The sequence below is a fragment of the Pelecanus crispus genome, chromosome 20, assembly GCF_030463565.1.
Source record: "Pelecanus crispus isolate bPelCri1 chromosome 20, bPelCri1.pri, whole genome shotgun sequence".
NCBI lineage: Eukaryota > Metazoa > Chordata > Aves > Pelecaniformes > Pelecanidae > Pelecanus > Pelecanus crispus.
In genome coordinates, this window is record NC_134662.1 from 6,837,564 (window position 1) to 6,862,485 (window position 24,922).

The 24,922-nt window shown below is 69.6% G+C and overlaps 4 protein-coding genes across 4 annotated transcripts; all 4 read left to right on the forward strand.

Moving 5' to 3' along the window:
• The first annotated feature begins 738 nt into the window (after window positions 1–738).
• Window positions 739–10,689, forward strand: LOC142595429 (semaphorin-6B-like). Its single transcript, XM_075723573.1, is given in 18 exon segments — window positions 739–798; window positions 801–832; window positions 3,754–3,902; window positions 4,246–4,375; window positions 4,711–4,771; window positions 4,865–4,927; window positions 5,326–5,427; window positions 5,589–5,679; window positions 5,766–5,885; window positions 5,989–6,077; window positions 6,184–6,401; window positions 6,535–6,666; window positions 7,000–7,149; window positions 8,093–8,287; window positions 8,866–9,006; window positions 9,259–9,336; window positions 9,543–9,601; window positions 9,701–10,689. Coding segments are annotated over 18 exon segments (2,859 nt in total).
• A 1,846-nt stretch (window positions 10,690–12,535) lies between these two features.
• LOC142595499 (uncharacterized) lies at window positions 12,536–13,543 on the forward strand. The gene has a single exon (XM_075723867.1). The coding sequence runs from the start codon at window positions 12,536–12,538 to the stop codon at window positions 13,541–13,543; it is 1,008 nt and encodes a 335-aa protein (XP_075579982.1).
• A 2,576-nt stretch (window positions 13,544–16,119) lies between these two features.
• LOC142595500 (perilipin-3-like) lies at window positions 16,120–18,621 on the forward strand. The gene is made up of 7 exons (XM_075723868.1): window positions 16,120–16,167; window positions 16,239–16,437; window positions 16,558–16,640; window positions 16,727–16,958; window positions 17,528–17,715; window positions 17,800–17,913; window positions 18,088–18,621. The coding sequence occupies exons 1-7, from the start codon at window positions 16,120–16,122 to the stop codon at window positions 18,619–18,621; spliced, it is 1,398 nt and encodes a 465-aa protein (XP_075579983.1).
• Window positions 18,622–19,976: 1,355 nt separating this feature from the next.
• LOC142595430 (perilipin-3-like) lies at window positions 19,977–21,972 on the forward strand. Its single transcript, XM_075723577.1, is given in 9 exon segments — window positions 19,977–20,029; window positions 20,252–20,337; window positions 20,340–20,444; window positions 20,566–20,648; window positions 20,730–21,015; window positions 21,154–21,344; window positions 21,426–21,548; window positions 21,627–21,845; window positions 21,847–21,972. Coding segments are annotated over 9 exon segments (1,272 nt in total).
• Window positions 21,973–24,922: the final 2,950 nt, after the last annotated feature.

Here is a 24,922-nt window from a genome sequence, read left to right on the forward strand (position 1 = left end):
AAATTACCTCAAACAGCAAATAATATCCAGCATGAGCCCTATGGAAAGGGAAGGGATGTTGAGATCATTTTTGAGATAACTGAGATCTTGAGATGCCACCGTGGCCCCCCCGTGCGGGGGGTTGAATAGCCCACCCCCCATCAGCTGCCTCCTAACGAACCCCCATTAATTAGGGGCTGGCGGCTGGTCGTGCCGGGCTGCTGCTGCTGCTATTCCCAAAAAAGTTGTATTTGAAGGGATTTCAGGGCTGGCGTGGCGTCGTTGCCCCTGCCCGCCTAACGGGTTTGTGTTCTGAGGCTGAGCCAGCGCGGGTGGAATCCGGGATCCCATGGGAATGAGCGGAGCCGGGATCAGCTCCGGGTGCAGCGATGGCAGTGAGGATGGGGGGGACGACACCGCCATGCCTCTGTCCCCACCGTGGCTTGGGGGGTCTCACTGGGGTGTCAGCGGGTGGGCTTGTGCCCCCGTGATGCTTTGGGAGGGGACGCGTGGTGCCGCTCCGGGTGTCCCATGGGTGCCCCCCCCAAGGTCCCCGGCTGCGGTGACAGCTGCTGGCGGGGGGGGGTGGCTCCGGTTACGGTGACATCAGCCCTACCTTCCCACCTGGCGCGGGCGGGGGGCGCGGGCCCCCTCCCCTGGGGGTCCCTGGGGGGGTTATGTGACAGCTGAGCCGCTTTTGGGACGTTGGAGCCCCAAGCGTCGTCGGGGCATCCTGGGGGGGGACACCCACCCCCAGCTATGGGGCCCAGGCGTCCGGGACCCCCCATCCGAGCAGCGGGGACGGCGGTGGCCATGCCGTAGGGCGGCGGCGGAGGCGGCCGGCAGAGCTCAGGTGGGCAGAGCGGGGTGCCGGGGGGGACAGGAGCCGTGCCCAGATGACATGGGGAAGGGCTCCCAGCCCCGGGAGGGGAATGGGGGCAGTGTACCCCCCCCAGCAGGTGGGGGGGGCTGGCAGCCCCCTCTTTGGGGTCACAGGGACCCCCCTGCGCTTGGGGAGCCCTGCAGTCCCCCTTTATCAGCCTCTGGAAATTATGGCGGGGGCGGGGGCAAAACTGGGGGGCTGCCCCCCCCTTCCTCCCCATGCCCCCTGTGTCGGAGCAGGGGAGATGCTGCGGGGGGGGAAGGACGGGATGAGCGGCTGCACCCCCCCCCCCCCAAGCTTTGTGTGCAGAGAGAGAGGCTGAGCCTGCTTCCAAATGGGGAAACTGAGGCACGGAGCAGGGGGCTCCAGCAGGGACAAGGACAAGGGACGTGGCCGAGGCTGTTCAGGCGCTCGGTGTCGGAGACACCCGGGCTGGAGACCCCCTTGCCCCCCGGGCCACCCACCGCATCCCTGGCACGGCCGTCCTCTCCCCACCCGCTGCCTCAGTTTCCCCACAGCCGTGTTGGGGACCGGCGCGGTGACCGTCCCCTCTCCTCCGCCACCGCCGTGAATGGGTCCCTGTTTGTCACCCGTCCCCCCGCTGAGCCCCCCTCCCCGCCAGCCCCCTCCTCCCCGGCCCTCTCCTCCCCACTGCCTTCGCCGCCTTTTCTTTGCCCGCACAATTGCAGGCATTTATGTCGCCGGAGGCTCCGGTTACCCCGCGCCGCTCGCTGTCACCGCGCAGGCTGGGGGACGGTGACACCGGACCCCCCGCTCGGGGTTACAGGCGCCCGAGGCAGCAACGTGACCGCCCCGAATCCCACCCGGCGTGGGTGGATTCTCAGGTGGCTGATACATGCTGAGTCCTTCCCTGGGCTGCTTTTGGGGTCCCCCCTCCCTCCGGCGCCTGGGGACCCCACGGGGAGGCTTACATTTGGTGATTTTCGGATGTTACTGGCATCAGCCGGCGGCGGGGGGGAGTTACGGCACGGGGACGTGGCTACCCAAGCGGGACGCCTCGTTACTCGGGTAACGAGGCTGGGCTCCGAGCCCCCGGCAGCCCCTAAAGGGAAAGCTGGGGGGGGCGTTGGGGGACGCGGCGGTGAGACTTTAGTGGCAGCAATTCAGTTGTTAATGGCTTTTATGAAACAGCGCAGGCACAAAAAATAGATTGAAAAATTGGAATTTCCAGGCTGGCACCGAGGGGATGGGGCCCGTCCTGGCCGGTGCAGCTGGGCCGGTGGCGGTGTGCCGTGGGCGACAGACCGGCAGCTGCCTGTGCCAGAAACAACTCATCTCCCTCTTTTGGAGGGAAAATCCCCTCCCATCCCACTCCTCGGCATGAACTCATCGGCAACACCAAACCTTTCCCTGGTTTTTGGCGTTTGCTGTGGTTGTGTCATGGTTGCGCCGCCGGCGCTGCCGGCTCAGCCACACCGGGCTTTGCGGCGTGGTTTGCTCTTGCAGGCACCCGTCGGTTGTTTTTAATAGAAATATATTAAAAAAATTAATACGGGGCAGCGCCGTTTGCTCCGTGGGCAGGTGGGGAAACTGAGGCACAGCCCCGTTCCACGGCTGGGTATCCCGGCCCCGCGTGGCACTGGCCGTCCCCGGGAGGCCACCGGGGAGGTGACGCTGCCTGAGCCCGGCTCACGGGCACGGGGGTGTCCCTGGGGGCTGTGACGCTGTGGGGACAGGTGGGGTGTCCCTGGGGTCCAGGGCACCCTGGGGACATTGTTGGATGTCCCTGGGGGCTGGCCCCGTGGGGATGGGGTCAGTTGTCCCCAGGGGCTGTGACACCATGGGATAGGGTTGGGTGTCCCTGGGGCTGTGACGCTGTGGGGACGGGGTGGGGTGTCCCTGGGGTCCAGGGCACCCTGGGGATGGGGTCAGTTGTCCCCAGGGGCTGTGACAGCAGGGTCAGGTCCCACTGGGGTCAGGTCCCACGCCGGGGGCTGTGACACAGCGGGGTCGGGGTCAGATGTCCCCGGAGGCTGTGGCACCGCAGAGGGCACCGGGATGGGGACAGTACGGGGTCTCACGCGGGGCGGTGACACCGCGGAGGGGACGAGGTCGTCTCCCCACTGGCACCGCCGGGCGCCCCGGCACCGCGACCCCCAGCCCCGCTCAATGTCACCCCCAGCTCCCCGCAGGGGACGCGGCAGCAGGAGGGCGACGGTTCGATCAAACCCGCTGCCCGCTCTCACAGAATTGATAATCAATGAAATCTCTGCCCGGCTGCTGATTACCCAGCGCTGCCCCTGTCCCCACTGCCCCACGGGGACGGGCGGGGGGACGGTGGCGGTGGCCCGGGGTGGTGGGGGGCAGTGGTGGTGGCACTGGGGCTGTCTGGTGGCAGGGGTGCCGTGGCACACAGTGCTCCGATGTGTCCCCACGGATCTTCCGAGCCAGCCCGATGGCATTTTGGATGGGGAAGGCTCTCGCTGGCTTCCCCCATGTCCCCATGTCCCCAGTCCCGCCACGTCACCGCACGCTGGCTCAGTTCCCCCACGGGTTGTTGAGCTGCCAGTAAAGCCCCAGTTTGCGCCCAGTAGCCCCAGTGCGGAGCCGCGCAGGCGCTGGGGGCGGCTTGGCGGGGGCGTGGGGGCCGCTTTTCCCAGCATATTTGAAATTCTTCAGCCGGGGAAGGACTCGCTTCCCAATCTGCGATCCCAGCCGCATCCCGTGCCGGCCCCTTGCCGCTGGCACCGGCCCAGCGCCGGCGCCTTAAACCCCCCACTCCCCCCCGAGACCTCCTCTGGACCCCGCCACCGGGGATGGGTTTGGGGTGCGGGTGCTACGGGGTGGGGGGGGGCAGCGGCACACAATGGGGAAGGAACGCGGGCGTCTGGGTGGGTGCTGCCCCCTCCCACCTCTCCCCGTGCCCGCAGGTGCGGCGGGTGCCCACCCGTGCCGGGGGACACCATGGGGCCACCCCCCCGCGTCCCCCTCGTCCTGCTGCTACTGCTCGCGGCGGAGAGGACGGCCCGCGGCACCTTCCCCGAGGAGCCTGGCCCCATCACCGTGGCCCCCGAGGACTGTGAGTGCCCACCCAGGGAGTCCCCAGGGGCGCAGGGTGGGCGTCAGGGTGCTGCATCGATGTGCAAGGAGGGGACATGGCTCAGCACAGATCGGGGGGTGGGCTTTTGGGGTGCTTCGGGGTGAAGGCAGGAGGGGGCACCCATGGGAAGGGCTTTTGGGGTGCTTTGGGGTGAAGGCAGGAGGGGGCACCCGTGGGAAGGGCTTTTGGGGTGCTTCGGGGTGAAGGCAGGAGGGGGCACCCATGGGAAGGGCTGGGTGAGGGTGGTCACCCTGGCTGGCGGGGGGAAGCGGGGTGGGCGGGGGTGCCCCGGCAGCGTGTGACCCCCCGTGTGTCCCCCCAGACGTGAAGCACTACGCCGTCTTCGTGGGCCACGGGACGAGCCGCCCGGCCGGCCCCGAGGGTGTGGGAACCCAGCGCCTCAACATCCAGCGCATCCTCAAGGTCAACCGGACCCTCTTCATCGGGGACAGGTCCGAACTGTGGCACCCCAAAGCCTCCCCCTGATGGGGGTGGGCACCCGACACCCACCCCAACCCTCTTTGCTGGGGAGGGACCCCACTACCGGCCCCACAGCACCCCAATACCTGCCAGGGGGCACCCCAGGGGGGCTCGGGGGGCTCCGGTGGGGCTCTCGCTGCCCCGGTGATGCTCACCACCCATCCCAGCACCCCACATCTCCCCAGGGGGGCGGTGGTGGATCCCGCACCCCCCCAACGTGCCTTGCTGGGGGGGCTCATCCCCGGGGTGCCCCAGCATCGCAGCCGGGAGCCCCGCAGGGTGATGACTCCCGCGTCTCCCTCCCCAGGGACAACGTTTACCGCGTGAGCCTGGAGCCCACCGGTGCCGGCGAGATGCGCTACCACCGGGTAAGTGCCGGGCCCCCGGGCGCCGGGGGGGGGCACCGGGGGTGCTGCCGGCTTCACCCCGGCCCCACGCTGGGTTTTCTCCCCGCCCCCCAGAAGCTGACGTGGCGCTCGAACCAGCACGACATCAGCATCTGCCGGATGAAGGGGAAACACGAGGTACGGGGAGGAGGGGGCTCCGCGCCCCGTGAGACCCCCCCGGGTGGGGACCGAGCGCCCTCTGCGCCCCGTGTCACACGGACAAAGCCACCCCGTGTCCCCCCACCCTGGTGTCGCCCTCCGCCTCCCCGCTCCCTGCCAGTGGTTGTGTCTCCGTGATTTATCGGCCGCTTGGATAATTGGGTTTGTAATTAATTATTTTGGGCCTGTGGATCAGAGCGGGCACGGCCCAGCATCTGCCAGAAATCCGATTTCCAGGTCCCTTAAATGCCATTTTGGGGTGAAAACATCCCCCAAGCCAGACCCTCACGGTGATGGGAGCCTGGGTGGGAGCACCCAGGGGTGGGGTGGGGGGGCCCCGGGTGCCGAAGGGTGACGGTCCCCTCTCGCCGGCGCAGGCAGAGTGCCGTAACTTCGTCAAGGTGCTGCTGGTGCGGAACGAGAGCCTGCTCTTCGTCTGCGGCACCAACGCCTTCAACCCCGTCTGCGCCAACTACAGCGTGAGTCGCCCACCCTGCGCCGGGACGGAGCGCCGGGGGCCCCAGGACCCTCTCCGCGTCCGGGCGACCGGCTCCGCGGGCCGGGGATGCTCCCGCCTGCGCCACCGAGGCGGCCCGGACCCCGCGTGGCATCGCTCACGGCCCTGTCTCGCCCGCTGTAGATGGACACGCTGGAGCCCGTCGGGGACAACATCAGCGGCATGGCCCGCTGTCCCTACGACCCCAAGCACGCCAACGTGGCCCTCTTCACAGGTGAGTGCTGGCACTGCCGGCACCACGCCAGCCGCTCTGCCCGCTGCGCCCGCTCCGCGCTCGGCTGACGCCCCTCTGCCGCGCAGGGGGGATGCTCTTCACCGCCACGGTGACGGATTTCCTGGCCATCGACGCCGTCATCTACCGCAGCCTGGGGGACAGCCCGACCCTCCGCACCGTCAAACACGACTCCAAATGGTTCAAAGGTGCCTCCCGCGGTGTGGTGCCCGCCGTGTGCCGCACGGCACCGGTCCCTGTCCCCTTTGACGCCATCCTGGGACATCCCTGACCCTGCCACTGTCCCTGCAGAGCCCTACTTCGTGCACGCTGTGGAATGGAGGAGCCACGTCTATTTCTTCTTCCGGGAGATCGCCATGGAGTTCAACTATCTGGAGAAGGTGGGAGACATCCCCACGGTGGCCCGAGACTCCCGGGGTGGGGACAGGGACAAGGGGACGGTCATCGGGGTTGGGTACCAGGTGGTGATGGGTGTCCATCCCGCAGGTGGTGGTGGCCCGGGTGGCCCGGGTGTGCAAGAATGACATGGGGGGCTCGCAGCGGGTGCTGGAGAAGCAGTGGACCTCCTTCCTCAAGGCCCGGCTCAACTGCTCCGTGCCGGGCGACTCGCACTTCTACTTCAACGTCATCCAGGCCGTGACGGACATCCTGGAGCTGGACGGGCGCCCCGTGGTGCTGGCCGTCTTCTCCACGCCTGCCAACAGGTCGGACCCTCTTGTGCCCCGCTGAGACCCCTGGGGCTGGGCCGGGACCCCTCCGTGCGCCCCAGTGCCCCTGGGGGCCATGAGGGGCATGGGGGTGGGTTGAGGTGTTCACCCCATGCCCGCGTCCCCCCAGCATCCCTGGCTCGGCCGTCTGCGCCTTCGACATGACCCAAGTGGCCGCCGTCTTCGAGGGACGTTTCCGGGAGCAGAAATCACCCGAATCCATCTGGACGCCTGTGCCTGAGGACATGGTGCCAAAGCCCCGGTGAGTGATGTGCCGCAGGGATGGGGACGGGGACATCCAGGCTGGGACCAGCAGGAAGGGGCACGGGGATGGAGGTGGGGACAGGGACGGGGACAGGGACAGGAGGTGGGGACAGGGATGGGGACATCCAGGCTGGGACCAGCAAGAAGGGGCACGGGGATGGAGGTGGGGACAGGGACAGTCAGGGCTGACACCAGCAGGAAGGGTAGAGGGGACGGGGATGGGGACAGGGATGGGGACAGCCAGGGCCAGTACCAGCTGGGCTGGGGACAGGCAGGGCTGGGGACAAGGCCAGCGTGGCCGTGGGGACACTGAGCCGTGCCGCGGCCACAGGCCTGGGTGCTGCGCGTCCCCGGGGATGCGCTACAACTCCTCCAGCACCTTCCCCGACGAGATCCTCAACTTCGTCAAGACGCACCCGCTGATGGACGAGGCGGTGCCGTCCCTGGGCAACGCACCCTGGATCCTCCGCACCATGAGCCGGTGAGCGCCTCGGGGCAGGATCCGGCCCGGGGAGGGGCAGGGTGCTGGTGGGTGCTGGTGGGCGCTGGTGGGTGCTGGTGGGCGCTGGTGGGTGCTGGCCAGAGCCTCTCACGCTGTCCTTGCATGTGCGTGCCAGCGTCAGGAGAGCACCGGGAGACCTGATAAATCTCATAAACTTTGCAGCCGAGATTGTCTCGTCCTAATTAAATCTGCCTTAATTGCTGCTTGATGGGAAATTAATCAAGCGGCGCTCTCAGGCCGTAGCCTCCTGCTGGCAGGGCAGCCGGGGCGGATCTGGGGATGGGGACAGGGACATGGGGCTGGGGATGGGCATGTGGGATGGGGACATGGGGCTGGGGATGGGGACATGGGGCTGGGGATGAGGACACAAAGCTGGGGACAGGGACACGAAGCTGGGGACAGGGACACAAGTCTGCAGACGGGATGTGGGGCTGGGGACAGGGACACAAGGCTGGGATGGGGACACAAGGCTGGGGACAAGGATGCAGGGCTGGGGACAGGGACACGGGGCTGGGATGGGGACACGGGGCTGGGGACCAGCTGGGATCCTGCCGAGGGACTGGGGGGAGCTGGGCTGGTTCCTTGGTGGGATCTGAGCTGGGTCCCAGCTGGGATCTGGGTGGAATCCAGGCAGGATGTGGGCAGGATCCTGAGTGGGACCTAGGATCGTGGGTGGGATCTGGGATGGGTCTGGCTGGTTCCTGGGTGGGACCTGGGCTGGGTCCTGGCCGGGACCTGGACCCGTTTCCATTTGGGATCCGCGTGGCCCCGTGCGCTCCCTGGGGACTCCCCACTCTGGGCCAGCCACAGCCTGTCCATCCCCGCAGGGGGTCCCAGCCCCCCACCCTGCCTCAGTTTCCCCGTCCCCGGGGTCACGCGGGCTCTCGCACACCCCGACGCCTGCTCCGTCCACACCACGCAGGTACCAGCTCCGCAAGATCGTGGTGGACAACGCGGCGGGGCCATGGGGCAACCACACTGTGGTCTTCCTGGGCTCCAGCACGGGCACCGTCCTCAAGTTCCTCATCCAGCCCAATGCCAGCGCCAGCCCCGCGCCCGCCTCCCCCGGCAGCCAGAGCGTCTTCCTGGAGGAGTTTGAGACCTACCACCCCGGGAGGTGGGTGCTGGGGTGTCGGGAGGGAGGGGAGGGGCGGGGGGGTGGTCAGATGTGTGGATGGATGGGTGGGCGAGTGAGTGGTTGGACGGACGGATAGATGAATGGACAGGTGTACAGATGGAAAGATGGATGGACGGATGAGTGGATGGGTGGGTGGGTGAGTGGGTGGTTGGATGGATGGATGGATGAACGGACAGGTGGATGGATGGAAAGATGGATGGACAGATGAGTGGATGGATGGGTGGGTGGGTGGGTGAGTGGTTGGGGAGCTGGATGGGTGGTTGGATTGATGGGTGGGGGGTGGGTAGATGGATGAGATGTTTAGGGAGGGATTGATTGATGGTTGCAAGGTGACGGGAGGGTAAATGAGGTGGTTGGGGATGGATGGGTGAGATGGATGAATGGTTGGAGGGGATGGGTCAGAAGGATGCAAGGGTTGGGGGGGTGGGTCAGAGGGGCAGGGGGGTGACCGGGTGGGGGGAACGGGTGAGATGCCCTCCTCTTCTGCGCTGGGGCCAGCTTCATGGGGCAGGCGGGGACCGGGGCCGGGGCCACGCTGAGCTCTGCCCCATCCCCAGGTGTGGCCGGGACACGGAGGACGAGCGGCGGCTCCTGGGGCTGGAGCTGGACAAGGCGTCAGGGTCCCTGCTGCTGGCCTTCCCCCCGTGCGTGGCCAGGGTGCCCGTGGCCCGCTGCCAGCAGCACTCTGGCTGCATGAAGTGAGTGTGCCGCCGGTCTCAGCCGCCCCCCAGGGTGGGCAGGGCTCGCCGGGGGGGCACGCGAGGAGCGCAGAGGGGTTCCCTTCACATCCCGGGAATTTGCCCTGCACTGCAGTCCAGCTGGGAAGGGCTCAGCACGGCTGGGAGCACGGCCAGGGGAAACTGAGGCACGGCGTGGTGCAGGGCCTCGCGGGGGCCCAGGTGTCGCCCCCCCGTGTTGAGGCTGATCCTGCCGTCTCTGCTCCCTGCCAGAAACTGCCTTGGGAGCCGGGATCCCTACTGCGGCTGGACGCCCGAGGGCTCCTGCATCTTCCTGGAGCCCAGCCCCAGGTAACGCTGCCAGGCCTGGGGACAGCGCAGGGGGACATGGGGAGGGGGGACAGCAGGGTCTCAGGGGCTCCCCGGAGAGCGTCGGCTCCTGCAACCCCCCTGCCACTGAGACCCAGCGAACTCATCGCCTGCCGAAGCGAGCTGGGAGCCCTCTGCCAGGCTGCTTGGGACCAGCTGACCCGCCCCCGCAATTTGTACCCTCCCAGGGTGGCCTTCGAGCAGGACATCGCCGGCGGCAGCACGTCCCACCTGGGCGAGTGTGAGGGTGAGTGCAGGACGGGGACGGGGCTCGGGGACACGGCGGTGGCACCGCCAGGTCCCCACCACGGCCGTCCCCTGACGTGCCCCCCCCGCCATCACCCAGGGCTGGTGACGGAGAGCTTTGTGGATGAGCCGGACGGGCTGGTGTCGGTGAACCTGTTGGTCATCTCCTCTGTAGCCGCCTTCGTCATCGGCGCCGTCATCTCCGGCTTCAGCGTCTGCTGGTTCATCGGCCACCGGGACCGCAAGGAGCTGGCACGCCGCAAGGACAAGGAGACCATCCTGGCGCACAGCGAGTCGGTGGTGAGCGTCAGCCGGCTGGGCGAGCGGCGGGCGCGCGGCGGGCAACCCGGCGCCTTGCTGGCCCCGCTCATGCCCAACGGTTGGCCCAAGGAGCTGGGGAAGGTCACCCAACACGACCTGGACTCGGGGGTCCTGCCCACGCCGGAGCAGACCCCGTTGCAGCAGAAACGCTGCCCCGGCGCCCTCCAAAACTGCACCTGGGAGCAGAGTCACAACATCATCAACGCCGCTTTGCGGGACCCCGGTGGATCCGGCACTACCGCCGCCGGCGCCAGTCGGCTGCATGCCGGCTCCAGCCGCCCGGCTCACGGCATCCCCCTCTCCTGCCACGCCATCCTGGTGGACCAGGAGCTGGAGGCCGAACTCAGCGACTCCTCGGGTGACGGGCATTGGGGTCGGGACCCCCAGGAGGCTCCCCGCACCCGGCAGCACCCCCCCGCCGGCACCCGCCGCCCACCCCGCAGCTCCTACGGTGACTTCGCCGGCACGCCGCACCCCAGCCCCGATCGCCGACGGGTGGTTTCGGCACCCGGCGGGGAGGGGGGAAACTTTACCGAGGGGCCACCCTGGCACCCTGAGCAGCTGAACTTCAACGCCAACAACGGCACGGGCCGCCCCAGCGCCCACCTCAAGAGGAATCACACGTTCAACAGCGGCGAGGCGGCAGCGGGCGGTTACGGGCGGCATGGCACGGCACCCCGGGCACCCAGCGCCGGGCCGCCGCGGGCGCTGACGGACCTGCACCACCTCCTGCGCTACGGCGTGGAGCGGACTCCCTCGGGAAAATAGGGTCCCACCGCGTGCGTGTGTGCGTCCCCAGGGCGGCGGGGTCCCCTGGCTCCCTGGGGACGGGCAGGGGTGGCCGGGCAGGAGCTGCGGGCGCGGGGTGAGGCGCTGCCTGGGTGGTGGGGGGACAGGCACCCCCTGGGTGCCCCCGGATGGGGTTTGGGGGTGTCCCCGGCTGGCGTGGGGCAGTGCCCCACGCTCCGGCAGCTTTGCCTGGGTTCCAGGCGGCTCCGTCCATCCCGTCCCCTCGCCAGGTTGGACCCAGGGACCGCGGCACCCTGGGAGGGGGATCCCTGGGAGGCAGCAGGATGGACGCACGGACACGGGCACGTGTCCTGCAGCTCCTCGCACCCATCGGCCGTGCCCGGGCACCCAGGGAGGTTTGTGGGTGCTGCCGGCACCCTGGGGACACCCGGCCAGGGGGTGCCACCGGGGTGCGTTGGTTGCAGTGATGGGACGCAGTGAACATTTGGGGTGCAGGGGGGTGGGGGGGGCCCCAAATGTGTGCATTATCTGGGAATGGGACACACTCACCCCCCCCCCCGGCCTGGGGTCAACGCCTGACCAGTGCCAGCTTGGGGGGGGGGGGGTCATCCATCCCCCCCCGGCACCCCCCTCCTGGAAAGCACAGCCAGGGCGCAGGGGCACCGCTGGGGCTGGGGGGTCCCCACCGAACCCACTCTCTGCTGGCAAAGGGTGCCCTTTCGGTGCCGCCCCTGCCCGGCCCGGGGTGGCGGGTCCCCGGGGGGGTGGCAGGCTGTAAATAGGGTGGGGGGTGGTGGGCACCCCCCCCCCGCGGCCATGCATGCGGCCGCCCGCGGGCTGTACCCCGCGGCCCCAATAAACGCCCGTTTACCGGAGGCGACTCCCCCGCCGCTGCCTCGGCACCTTCTTGCCCCCCGCCCGTCGGCCGGGGGGCACCGGCCAGGACCGGGCACGGGGGTGCTGGTGGCGGGTGAGGGGGCACACGGGGTGGGGGGAGTCCCTGTGCACACACACACCCCCACCGTGGGCGCACGCACATCCCGCTGCACGCGCACGTGTGCCCCCCACCCCGTGCACCCAGACCCCTGTGCTCCCACTCCCCCCGTGCACCCACCCATGCTCACACCCCACCCCGTGCACACACACCCCTCTACCCACCCCGCTGTGCTCACCCCCCCTCCAGCTTGTTCCCCCCCCAGCACCCACACCCACCCACTCGCAGCCCCTCTCCCATGCACCGAGTTCCTCCGTGCTCAGCCTGCGGCAGCCGCTGACCACAGCTCATGGTGCCACGGAGCCGCTCGCGGGGCTTTGCCGTGAGGCGCCGGGTGTGGCGTGGGGTCCCACTGCTCCCCGGCACCCATGACACCCCGTGCCTCGGTTTCCCCCGTGCGTGTGCACAGCGCCAGGGGCTGCCCACGGTGCGCCAGGTGCTGGGGTCCCGTGAGAGGGGTGAGGGTGGGAGGGGGGGTGTCAATGCCGTGTCCCCCAAGAGCCGTGGGGGGCGATGGGGACGTGGGGACACCAGCACCCTGACCCTGCCCCGGATGCCAGCACCCTGCGAGCTGGCAGCGACGGCGGTGATTTCCCAACCGACACGTGAGGCCGAGCCACCAGCCCTGCCGGTGTCAGCCACCGAGCAGCCAGGACGGTCCCGAGGAGCCCTGCCGGCTGGTTGGGAAGGTGAGGGCAGGGCCGGGGGGCTCGGAGTGGGGCCAGGGAGGGGGGATGTGGGGGTCAGGGCACCTCCCTGCCCGCAGCCGTGGCCTGCGTGCCGCGGGGTGGAGAGCCCGCAGCGTGGCAGCCGCGGCAGGGCTTGCGCAACCCTCGAGTGACGATGGCTGCCTGCCTGCAGCCCAGCGCCATGATGCTGCCGGGCCGGATCCTGCCACCGCTGCTGCTGCTGGTGCTGCTGCTCGGCCCCACCGCCCCGTGCTCCCCCCAGCCCAACGCCACCCATTTAGTCTGCACGGAGCCCACCCTGAGCACCTTCCCCTCCGGGCTGCCCCCCACCATCGTGGCCATCTCGGTGGAGTTCACGGCACTGGCCACCCTCCTCCCCGCCGCGCTGGCCGGGCTGCCCCGGCTGCAGGAGCTCCACCTCTCCTCCAACCGCCTCACCACCCTCCCCGAAGCCCTCCTGCACCCTGTGCCCACCCTGCGCGTCCTCGACCTGACGGACAACCTCCTGGCCGACCTCCCCGCCGGCATCTTCGCCAGCAGCGGCCACCTCCGGCACTTGGTGCTGCGAGGGAACCGGCTGCAGGAGCTGCAGCCCGCCTGGTTCCAGCACCTTCCCCGGCTGCGCTGGCTCAACCTGGCTGCCAACACGTTGGCGGAGGTGCCACCGGCAGTTTTCCGCCCGCTGCAGTCCCTGCGGAGCCTGGATCTGTCCCACAACCGCCTGGCATCCCTGGCACCAGGCGCATTGGCCGGGCTGCAGGCACTGGAGCGGCTCGACCTGGAGGGCAACCGGCTGGGCACGCTGCCGCCCGCCGCCTTCGCGCCTGCGCCCGCCCTGCGCTTCCTCTTCCTCCAGGATAACGAGCTGCGGGCGCTGCCCGCCGGCATCTTCACGCCCCTGCATCATCTCCACGTCCTCGACCTGGCGCGTAACCGGCTGCGGGCGCTGGAGCTGCCCCCCCGGCCCCCCGGGCCCGTGTTGGACCTCGACATCTCGGGCAACCCCTGGGTCTGCGAGTGCCCGCTGCTGGCGCTGCTGCGGCGCGCGGCCCCGCGGCTCACCGCCGCCCGCGACACCCTCTGCGCCAGCCCCGCACGCTACCGGGGGCAGGAGGTGGCTGCCGTGAGCCGGGCTGGGGACACGGGCTGTGAGCCCAAGAGGGATGGGCAGCGCCTGCTGGACCCCTAGGCAAGGGGTTCGGCGTCGCCCCAGGTGCCCGGGCATGTCACCTCCCTCCCTGCCACTCTGTCCCCGGCCAAGACGAGCTCTTCTGGGGAAACTGAGGCAGGGAGACAGGGGTGCAGCTGTGCCCATCCCAATGGCCCTGTCCCCATCCCGTGATGCCCATCCCAATGGCCCCCAGCCCCATCCCACCTGGCTCAGGCTGTCCCACATCCCTGTCCCCATCCCGCCTGGCACATGTCCCTGTCCCCGCCCCACAAGAGCACATTAAACGCCGTCACTTGGAGCCATCACACATTCTCCTGTGTGTCGTCCTATGAAGTCCCTGGGGATAAGGCAGCGACAGGCACCATGTCCCCCGGCTGTGCCCGTCCCATACCTGCTGTGTCCCCTGCCCATGCCCGTTCCCGTCCAGGCCAGCCTGGTCCCCCACGGGGCCACCCCCAGGATTGTCCACTACCCTCTCCCACCCTCTGCTGTTGCTCACCGCCGGGTGACACTGCTGTCCCTTGGCCCGAGCACCCACAGGGGCTGGGGGAGGCCTGGGACCCTGCGGGGTTCTGCTTGGCATGGGGACGCCTGGCTTGGGGACATTTGGTATGGAGGTGCTTGGCAAGGGGACGCCTGGTCTTGGGTCCCTTGGTGTGGGGACACTTGGCGCAGAGATGCTTGGCAAGGGGACACCTGGTAGGGGGATGCATGTCAAGGGGATACTTGGTATGGAGATGTTTGGCATGGAGACGCTTGGCATCAGGACACCTGGCATGGGGACACTCGGTATGGGGACACACAGCAAGGGGACGCTTGGCATGGAGATGCCTGGCATGGGGACACCTGGCAGTGGGTCACTTGGTATGGGCACCTGGTGTGGGGACACTTGGCATGGAGATGCCTGGTATGAGGACACGGGTCAAGGGGACACTTGGTTGGGCGACGTTTGGCAAGGGGACACATGGCAAGGGGACACTTGGCATGGAGGTGCCTGGCATGGGGACATGTGTCAAGGGGACACTTGGTGTGGAGCTGTTTGGCAAGGGGGCACCAGGTATGGGGACAGAGGGCAAGGGGACACTTGGTTGGGCGACGTTTGGCGAGGGAACACGTGGTATGGGGACCCCCGGCAAGGGGACACTTGGCGTGGGGATGCCTGGCGTGGGGACGTGTCAAGGGGACACCTGGTTGGGCGATGCTTGGCAGGGGGCACCTGGGGCGGGCGCTGGGGGCCCTGGCCGCCCGCGGGGGCCGGGTGTCCCCTCAGGTCTCCCCGCGGGGGTCCCCGGGGCCGCGGGACGCGGCGGAGCCTCCGGGCAGGATCGGGCCCCACGTGGGAGCCCCCACGTGGCGGCACCCCCCAAGGCCCGCCCCCCCGGCCCGCCCCCCCTCCTAATTGGTGGCGGCGCGGCCCTCCCCTTCGCTGATTGGCTCCCGTCGCCAACTATGAATCCCGCGCTGGGCGGGGGCCGGGGATCGCGACCGGAGATCGCGATCGCGATCGGGGGTCGCGACAGACACCCCCTCCCCCCCGGTAAGTGCCGTCCGCGGGACTTGGCGGCAGCTGGAGGGTGGAAAGGGGGCCGGGGGGGGGGGCCCGGGGGTGCGGGGGGCCCCGGGCGGGTCCGGGAGGGTCCCCGGGGGGGGTATCCGGGGGGGTACCCGGGGGGGTACCCGGGGTGGGGGTCGGGGGTCCCCGGATCCGGCCCCGCAGGGCCCGGGGGGGCTCCGGGGGCTGGCAGGGGCAGAGCCCGCCCGGGCTGCTGGGAGCCCTGCGGCGGGACAGCAGGGGCTGGGGGGTCCCAGGGGTCCCCTGCCGCCCCCCCCCCCGCCCCCGCCCCTCCGTGGTGGGTGCCCTGCAGCACCCCAGGGGCCCCGAGGGCACCTGCCCCTCGGGACCCGCCCCCCAGGGACCCAAGGGGACCTGCCCCCCCCAGGGAGCTGCCCCCCCAGGGAGCTGCCTGCAGGCCCCCCCAAGCCTCCTCAGGACTTGTCCCCCGGGGTGCACAGGGCCGGGGGGGGCAGCGGGGCAGGGACACTGCCCCGTCCCCAGCGGGACCCGGGGTGCAGCCGTGCGGCGGGGGGACACCCCAAGGGGCAGAGTCCCTGCCGGGGGGCTGCCAGCGGCTCCGCGCCCTGCGGGGGGGTCCTGGGGCTGCCCCGGCCGAGGTGACAGTGACCGGTGGCACGTCCCCACCGCAGGGTTGCGAAAGGCGAATCCAGCCCGGCTTCCTGCTGAATCACCCAAAACCCCTCCCCGGCCCCGAACGGGGGTGGGGGGGATCCAAGCAGGGATGGGCGACCCAAGCCCACCGCGTCCCGGCAGGGCAGGGCAGCCCTGACCCCAAACCCCCTCTGGACCCCCCTGACTCCCTGCCGGAGGCCTCCAGCTGCCTCCCACTCGTGTCATGAGTTGGTGGGGCTCAGCCCTTTGAGGGGCAGGGGCTGCGGAGGGACGTGCTGGGGGGCTCAGCCCCGCCATGTGCTGCCTTCCTCGGCACGGTGAGAGGTGACCATGGGGGTCAGCCACCCCGGGGGTCCACGCCGCGCTCAGCCACCCCATGATCTTTTCACACTGCAGCGCCGCCGCCATGTCAGCCGAAAACAGCGCACCGGCAGAGGATGGGCAGGAGCTGAAGGTAGGGGTGCGAGGAGGGCTGGGGGGGCTGCGGGCATTGCTGGGGGCCCCGGCTCACCGCCGTCCCCCCAGCAGAATGTGGTGAGCCGGGTGGCCAGCCTGGCCCTGGTGAGCTGTGCCTGCGGCGCCGTCTCCACAGCGTACGCCTCCACCAAGGAGAGCCACCCCTACGTCAAGTCCGTCTGCGACGCCGCCGAAAAGGGGGTGAAGACGCTGACGGCGGCGGCGGTCAGCGGGGCCCAGCCCATCCTCACCAAGCTGGAGCCGCAGAGTGAGTGGGGCTGGGGGGTGGGGGGCAGCACCCATGATCTTGGCGTACCCCAAAACCTGGCCCTAGCAGAGCCCTTGCAAGGCGGCGGGTGCTATAAACCACCTATTTGCACGTCTCTAGTTTCCACCGCCAATGAATACGCCTGCAAAGGGCTGGATAAGCTGGAGGAGAAGCTGCCCATCCTGCAGCAGCCCACGGAGAGGGTAACAGCTGCCCCGGGGGACACGGGGGGGGGCGCAGCGCTGGGCGAGGTGCTGGGACAAGGCGTCCCTCTGCTGTCCCCTCCCAGGTGGTGGCAGGGACCAGGGAGCTGGTGTCGTCCACCGTGAGCGGCGCGGTGGGCCTGGCCCGTGGCGCGGTGCAGGGCGGCGTGGAGAGGACGCGCTCGGCGCTGAGCACCGGCGTCAGCACCGTGGCGGGCTCCCGCGTGGGCCGGCTGCTGGCCACGGGGATGGACGCGGTGCTGGGGAAATCGGAGGAGCTGGTGGAGCAATACCTGCCCGGGACGGACGACGAGCGGGGTGAGTGCCGACCGCGCCGGGCCGGAAACCATCTCCCAAATTTGGGGATGCCAAGCCCCCCCCAGAACCCCCACCCCATTGCTCAGCACCACCCCAGCATCGCTTGCACCCGGTGCCCCTGCTTAGCCCCCGCGGCGTTGCCGGGGCGGCTCTGCGGTGCCAGGGCGCTGCCGAGCCCCATGCGGTGCCCGGGCCACCGCGACGCTGCGCAGGGGACAGTCCCCACTCCCCACCCAGCGGGAACCCGAAGCCGGGGAATGCGGCGCGGCGGTGGGTGAACTCTCACCTGGAAACCCGAAAGCAAATATAGCCTCGTGCGCCGCCCACCCCGGGTATTTATAGCTCGGCAGAGCTGGCCCCGTGTCACGGCAGAGGTGACCGGAGAGGCCACCTGGCTTTTTGGTGACACCTCCACATGACCCGGCGGCCGAGCATCTGGCAGCCAGGCACCCCTGTGTCCCCGTGATGGGGTGCGGAGCTCGGGGGGCTCATCCCAGCACCGACAGCGGGATGCTCCGTGCCCAGGGTGGGATTGTCCACCCACGTGGTTCTCACCCCTGGCCCTGCAGCGGCGGCGGCGGGTGCTGGGGTGGCCTCACCGGAGCGGCAGAGACGGCGGCAGAGCTACTTCGTCCGCGTGGGCTCGCTCTCGGCCAAGCTGCGGCACCGAGCCCTGCAGTGCTCGCTGGGTGAGCTGCGGCGGGCACGGCACAGCGCCCAGCACGTCCTCGCCCAGCTCCACCGCATCTTCGAGCTGGTAAGGATGCGGTGGGGACCGTGGCAGCCCCGCGCCAGCCCGGCACCCCCCGGTGTGCTCCCACCTCGCTGTCCGTTCCCCCAGATCGAGCAGGGGCGGCAGGGCATGGATGGGCCGCTGTATGGTGCCCGGCAGCATCTCCACCGCATGTGGCTGGAGTGGAGCCAGCAGAACGCTGTGCCCATGGAGGAGAGCGAGGTACGGGGCGGGGGTACCCGTGGGGGACGCCGCGGTACGGGGTGGGGGACCACGGCCATGGAGGACACTGAGATACAGGTTGGGGGACCGTGCCCATGGAGGACACCAAGGGCCGGGGCTCCGAGCCGGGCCGGGCAGGGGGAGCGTCGCTGCTGCCCGCTGGCTGCCTTGCAGGTGGAGGCGCGGACGCTGGCCATGCTGCGCGGGCTCCTGCGCCGTGTCCACGCCGCCTGCACCCGCCTGGCCGCCAGCGCCCGGGGTTTACCCAGCAGCGTGCAGGAGACAGCGGGACACGTCCGGCACGGCATGGAGGGCGTGCAGGCTTCCCTCTCCCACGCCCGCTCCTTCCACGACCTGTCGAGTTTGGTGCTGGCGCAGAGCCGGGAGACGGTGACGCGGGCGCAGCTGAGCATCGACGAGCTGCTGGAGTACGTGGGGCAGCACGCGCCCCTGCCCTGGCTGGTGGGACCCTTCGCCCCCGCCTTGGTGGAGTACCCGGAGGATGTTCCTGTGGAGATGGCCAAATGGGAGGGTTGCATCACGGTGGGGGGCAACGCACCGGCTGCCCGCTCCCCGGCAGCTCTGCAGCCAGCGCTGAGCCCCGGCACTGCCAGACCGGGGGAGCACCCGCCTGCCCGCAGCAGCGAGCCCCGTCCGCGCCGGGGACGAGCTGACGATGGACTCGGTGCCGCAGCGTGGGACCTCTGATGCGACAGCCGGGGACTCGCTGGGGGACGGCGGCGCAGAGGGGACGGGGCGTGCGCCGAGCCCGTCCCGTGCGGGGTCCGGGGCTCCCTGCGGTGTCCCCGAGCTGGGGGAGCGTCGGCATTTCGTGTCTTAGCAGCTTCAAAGCACTTTAAAGAAAACAACTTTTTAGGCCTTAAAATGACTCGGAGCCTGTAGCGCCGGCTGCGGCAGAGCCACCGCGTCATGCTGGGTTTGCCGAGGGGCTCGGCAGAGCCGGGGGTGCGGGGTGGCCCCATGGGGGGGTTGCGGGCAGGGTGCCGGGGAGCGGAGCGGGTGCCGGTGGGGTGCCGGGACGGGGGGTGCCGGCCTGGTGCCGGGGCGGCTGGACTGTGACCCCGCTGTGTGGCAGTGAACTTCGTCCCGGTTGTCACCGCTGCGGCCCCGGCGGGGCTGGGCCCGGGGTGTCCCCAACACTGCGGGTGCAGCGTGGCACCGGCTCCCCGGCGTTGTCCGTGCTCCGGCACCTCCTGAGCTCCTCCACCGGGCCAGGTGGGGGGCAACAGCGGGACCCCCGTGCTGGGGGATCCCCCCGAGGGTGGGGTTGGGGGGGGACAGTGCCTGACCTGGCCCGGGGGTGGGGGTGGGTGGGGCTCAGGGGATCCGCTCCCGGGGGGGTCAGAGCAGCCCGGGCTGGGGGTCCCGGTCCCGGGGGGATTCGGTGCCGGCGGGGTGGGAGTCAGCGCAGCCTGGTCCCGGCGCATCCACTCCCGGGGGGGGCGGGGGATCGGTGCAGCCCGGTCCCGGGGGATCGGGGCCCGAGGGGCTGGGTGTAGCCCGGCGCAGGGGGGGATCCGGTGCCGGGGGGGATCCGGTCGTGGCGGGGGGGGGGGGTCGGTACAGCCCAGCCCGGGGGATCCGGTGCCGGGGGGGATCCGGTCGTGGCGGGGGGGGGTCGGTACAGCCCAGCCCGGGGGATCCGGTGCCGGGGGGGGTCGGTGCAGCCCGACGGCGGGGTCCTGTCCCGGCGGGGCCGCTGCAGCCCCGGAACGGGGCTCGGTGCCCCCGGGGCCGCCCCGGGAGGGCGGGGCCCGGTCACGTGCGCGCGGGGCCGGCTCCCCCCCCCCCCCCCCCGGGGCTATAAGGGACGGCGGCGCGCGCCAGGGGCGCGTCCGGATCCCGGCCCAGGCTGGCGGTGAGAGCGGCCCCGTCCCGGGGCACGGGGGGGGCAGGAACCCCCCTGGCCGGGGGTCCCCAGGCGGGGGGCGGCTGCCCCGTCCTAGGGAGGGGGGTACCGTGGGGTTCCCCCGTCCTGGGCGCTCGGGGGCGCTCGGGGGGGCTGGCCCCGCTCACCGGCCCGTTCCCCCCCAGCCCCCGCCATGGCCACCAGCGAGCCCGGGGCGGCGCAGCCCAAGGCGGAGGAGCAGCAGCAGCAGCAGCCGGTCAGTGGGGGCGAGGGGAGCTTTGGGGTGGGGGTGTCCGGGGGGTCCCTGCCTGGGGACAGGGCTCTGCGTTATCTCGCCCTTGGGGGGGCTTGGAGGGTCCTGGGAGTGCCCCAAAGCCGTCCTCGGGGGGTTGGGGGCACGCAGTGCCCCCCATCCCCTATGAGATGCGGGCTCCCCCCCCCAATCCTGACCCCTTCACGTCCCCAGAGCATCGGGACGCGGGTGGCCAGCCTGCCCCTGGTGAGCTCTGCCTACGACATGGTCTCCACGGCGTACGCCTCCACCAAGGAGAGCCACCCTACGTCAAGTCCGTCTGCGACGCCGCCGAAAAGGGGGTGAAGACGCTGACGGCGGCGGCGGTCAGCGGGGCCCAGCCCATCCTCACCAAGCTGGAGCCGCAGAGTGAGTGGGGGCTGGGGGGTGGGGGGCAGCACCCATGATCTTGGCGTACCCCAAAACCTGGCCCTAGCAGAGCCCTTGCAAGGCGGCGGGTGCTATAAACCACCTATTTGCACGTCTCTAGTTTCCACCGCCAACGAATACGCCTGCAAAGGGCTGGATAAGCTGGAGGAGAAGCTGCCCATCCTGCAGCAGCCCACAGAGAAGGTAGTGGGGTGGGGTGGGCAAACACGCTTGCGGTCCCCCTCCCAGTGCCGCTTAACAGAGGGTTGTTCGCCCCCCAACCAGCTCATCTCGGACACCAAGCAGCTGGTGACGTCCACAGTGACGGGGGCCAAGGATGTCCTGACCAGCACCGTGGCTGGGGCCAAGGATGCGGTGACGGGTGTGATGGACATGACCAAAGGGGCCGTGCAGGGCAGCGTCGAGCTGACCAAGTCGGCGGTGAGCAGCGGCGTCAGCACCGTCATGGGCTCAACTGTGGGCCAGATGGTGGTGAGCGGGATGGGCTCCATGCTGGAGAAGTCGGAGGAGCTGGTGGACCATTACCTGCCCATGACGGATGAGGAGCTGGGTAAGGAGCTGATCGCAGCCCCCTGGAGCTAGGGCATGGCCTGGGGGTCCCCTTGGAGAGGTGTGGTAGAGCCTGGGCAGGGCGATGCTGGCTCTACGTGGGGGTGGTGGGGCCACCTCAGCAGCTCCTCTCCCACAGCCAAGCTGGCCACGGCCGTGGAGGGCTTCGAAACGGAGCAGCAGAAGCAGCAGCAGAGCTACTTCGTGCGCCTGGGCTCCCTCTCGGCCAAGGTGCGGCACCGAGCCCTCCAGCACTCGTTGGGCAAGCTGCAGAGTGCCCGCCACAGCAGCCAGGACGTGCTGGCCCAGCTCCAGCGCACCCTCGACCTGGTAGGACCCATCCCCACGTCCCGCCATGCCACCCCAGGGCTGTGGCAGACCACTCACGCCAGGCGCTGCCTCTCCTCCCAGGTGGAGCACCTCAAGCAGGGCATGGACCAGAAGCTGCAGGGAGGGCAGGAGAAGCTGCAGCAGATGTGGCTGGAGTGGAGCAAGAAGCAGCCGGGTGGTGGCAAGGACCTGGTGCCACCGGAGGTAGTTGGAGGGCAAGGGGGGGTCCCTGGGGTCAGCTGCTGTCCCCCCAGCCCTCACCACCCCCTTGTACCTCTGCAGCCGGTGGAGTCGGGCACGCTGGCCCTGCTGCAGGGCTTGACACAGCAGCTCCAGAGCTCCTGCCAGCCCTTGGTGTCCAGCCTCCAGGGCCTTCCTGCCAGCATCCAGGACACGGCGGGGCAGGTCCGGCAAAACGTGGAGGAGCTACGGGCGGCCCTCGCCTCCACCGCCTCCCTCCAGGACGTGACAGCCAGCGTGCTGGCCCAAGCCCGTGCCCGTTGCCACCAACGCACGCCAGCTGATGGACGAGCTGGTGGAGCACGTGGCCCACAACACCCCCCTGACCTGGCTTGTGGGACCCTTTGCCCCCTCAGGCCAGCGCCTGGTTGACCTGGAGATGCAGTAGCATCCTCGGGGGGGCGTGGGTCCTGGCACCCCCCCCAAGCCTCCATAGGAGCATCTACTAACCCCTGCCTGGCGCCCTTGCCCGTAACCTCAGTGCCTGCCTGAACAAGGGCCCCCTCCTGCCTGCCCCGGGTGCAGCTCTGGCCCGAGCCGGTGACGTGCCTTGGTTGCCCAAGTGCCTACGGGGGTCACCCCAGCCCACCTGGGTCCCCCCCCTCCCCTTGTCCCTGGTGCCTTCAAGCCCTCGTCTCGTAGGGTCGGGGGGGCTCATGAAGCAATAAACTCTGGTTAGTTTTGCACTGGACTGAGGTTTCTTTTGGGGGGGGGGCAGGGTATGGCTGCATCCCACCCCAAGCAGGGGCTCAGGGACAGTGATGATGTCATAGCCCTGCATGACCTCACAGAGGCTAGGGCTCTTAATGGCATCGCTGGAGGGGACAGCCTGGTGCTGAGCCTCCCTGGGCACGGGCCTCTTCCACCCGCTGAGCAGAGCCATGGCTGAGGGTGAGTGGAGGGGGGCTCTGGGGAACAGTGCCCACCCATCCCGCAGCCCAGGGACCGGGGTGGGAGGACAGGAGCAGGAGGTGGGAGCAGGGTCCCCCCAGGGCAGCAGGGTTGGGGGGTGCTGGCAGGACCTCACCCCACTGGGTGCTCCCCGTACCCTGACTCCCATGCGGTGGCACCCTGCTCCATCCCCCCCAGACTGCGGTGTCGCCCACAGCACTGGTGACGACAGCCCTGGGCCACCGTCCTAGGGCTGGGGCTGGGCTGGACCCCAGGGCCCCCCAGTGCGGCTCAGCCCCCTCGCCTGCAGTGTGCCATGAGCTGGGTGCCCACCCGTGCTGCCAGCAGCCCCCCTGCATGGCCCAGAGGAGGCAGGGACGGAGGCCAACACGGGCCCGCTCTGGGCCACCTGGCCTGCCCACGGGCACAGCTGGGCCCAGAGATGGCACTGGGGCTCCGTGGCACCCATCTGCACCCACCCATCTGCACCCCGGGGTCAGCGCTGTGCCCCTCCCTTGCAGGCAGAACTTCCATGGACCCCGCGGATGAGGCCACCCCGCAGCCACCCCAGCAGGAGACGTGGGCCTGCAGGAAACAGGCGCAGGAAAACCCCTGCCCACCCCCTGCCTGTCCCAGCACCCAGGCACGGCGGGCTGAGGGGTGCGGGACCCCCGTGATGCCACCGGGGCAGGTGCTGGCCACGGGCCGCATGCTGCGCAGCGGCTGCAGGACGCCTTGGTGCAGCTGCAGGCTCAGGTCGGGCAGCTGCCGGCCCTGCTGCAGCAGGCAGCGCAGCGAGCCCAGCGCCGCATGGCCGAGGTCCACGGCGCCTTCAGCCGGGCCGGGTCCCTGCGGGAGCTGCTGGAGACCGTGGTGACCCAGGGACGCGGGGTGGTGGCCCAGGGACGCGGGGTGGTGGCCCAGGCCTGGGAGGCACTGGTGATGTTCCTGCTCCAGCACCTGCTGCTGCCGTGGCTGGAAGACGCTGCCGAGACCACCAGCGCAGTGGCACCGCGCACCACCCCGCCGCACCCCCAAACCTAGGGGTGCCCCAAATTCAACCAACAGCTCCCCCCCCCCCCCACCCCGCCTGGGGCCGTGCGAGCGCCTGAACCCTGCTGCACCCTCAGCGACACCAACATGGCTCTGCTCAAGTTCGTGTCTGTGTCTGGGCGTTATTCTGTTCCCTGGCGCTGCCGTCTGTGCCGGCGGGGGCTGCGGCAGCCAAAGGCAATGGGGGGGAGGGGGGGTGGGGTGGGGTGGGTTGGGGGGGGGCTGGACAGACTGCATATCAGCCTTTAAATCCCCCGACCCAGGGTGACATCCCAAGGGGGCTCACACAAGCTCCTTGTTGGGGCAGTGCAGGGCTTGGCCAGCCCCTCCGGGGGCACAGTGACACAGCCCCGTGTCCCCACCCACCGGCCCCAGCATGGGGGTCTGGGTTATCCCCCCAACATCGCTCAGTGTCGCCCCAGCCCAAGGATGGGGCTGAGCCCCTGGCCCTGCACCAGGCAGCAGCACCCATCTCAACCCCCTCCCCCTGCCCCCCCCCCCCCCCCCCCCCCCCCCCCCCCCCTCCGCTTGCCAGCAGTTGGGCAAGAGGCACACGGAGCACTTTTATTTTGGGGATTTTATTTGGGTTTTGTTTACGGAGGGCTGGAGCATGAAATCAGCCCTGGGAAGAAAAAAAAAAAAAAAAAAAAAAAAAATAACCCTCTCCCCAGGGCAGAGTTACGGCAACAGCAGCCTCAAAGCGGGGTGGGGGAATCCTCCCTCCACCACGGCACAAACAGGACTCGAGGACGCAGCGTCTGGTTGAGCTGGGAACATCTTTATTTTACCTGTACAAAAGCTTCAGATCTTTGCAAAAGAGCAGACAGACTGACAAAGATGCTGCCCAGCACAAGGCAGGATGCTGCCACGGTTCAGTCCCTCCCTGGCTGAGATGGGAGAGAAGACACCATTTTTACTCTGTTTTTAACCCAAAAGCTGGTGCCCAGCCCTGCTGCCTCCCCTGGAGCAGAGGGACCTGGCTCCAGCAGCTGCCTCCGGCTGGAGAGACGGCAATAGTTGGGAAACGGGCTCGGAGCAGGGAGAAGCCCTCATGGCCAAAGCAGAGCCCAGCACGGGCACCGGCAAACCAAGCCGAAAGCAGCCTGGTTGGGCCGCCCCGCTCCCCTCCCCTGGGCCCGGCCAGGCCACCCATGGGTGCCTGGCCCTGGCTCCGAGGACGGGCCACAGCCCGAGGGGAGGGGAGGACCCATGGGGGCATTTTCCAGCCCCAGCCCCAGGCAGGGGTTTGCTCCTGCCCTGCCCTCGTCACAGTCAGCGATGCCTTAAGAAACAGACACTGGGGCTCCTTGTGTTTTTCATTAAAAAACCCTTTATATTCATTTCATGTCCGTTGAAATCACAAGAAATTAGGTAAGGGGGAAAAACAAAACAAA

Coding starts and splice junctions, on each gene's coding strand:
- LOC142595500 (XM_075723868.1), top strand. CDS start 16,120: ATGTCAGCCGAAAACAGCGCACCGGCAGAGGATGGGCAGGAGCTGAAG. Junction 16,438..16,557: donor CACCAAGCTGGAGCCGCAGA/GTGAGTGGGGCT, acceptor GCACGTCTCTAG/TTTCCACCGCCAATGAATAC. Junction 17,914..18,087: donor TGCCCATGGAGGAGAGCGAG/GTACGGGGCGGG, acceptor GCTGCCTTGCAG/GTGGAGGCGCGGACGCTGGC.
- LOC142595499 (XM_075723867.1), top strand. CDS start 12,536: ATGATGCTGCCGGGCCGGATCCTGCCACCGCTGCTGCTGCTGGTGCTG.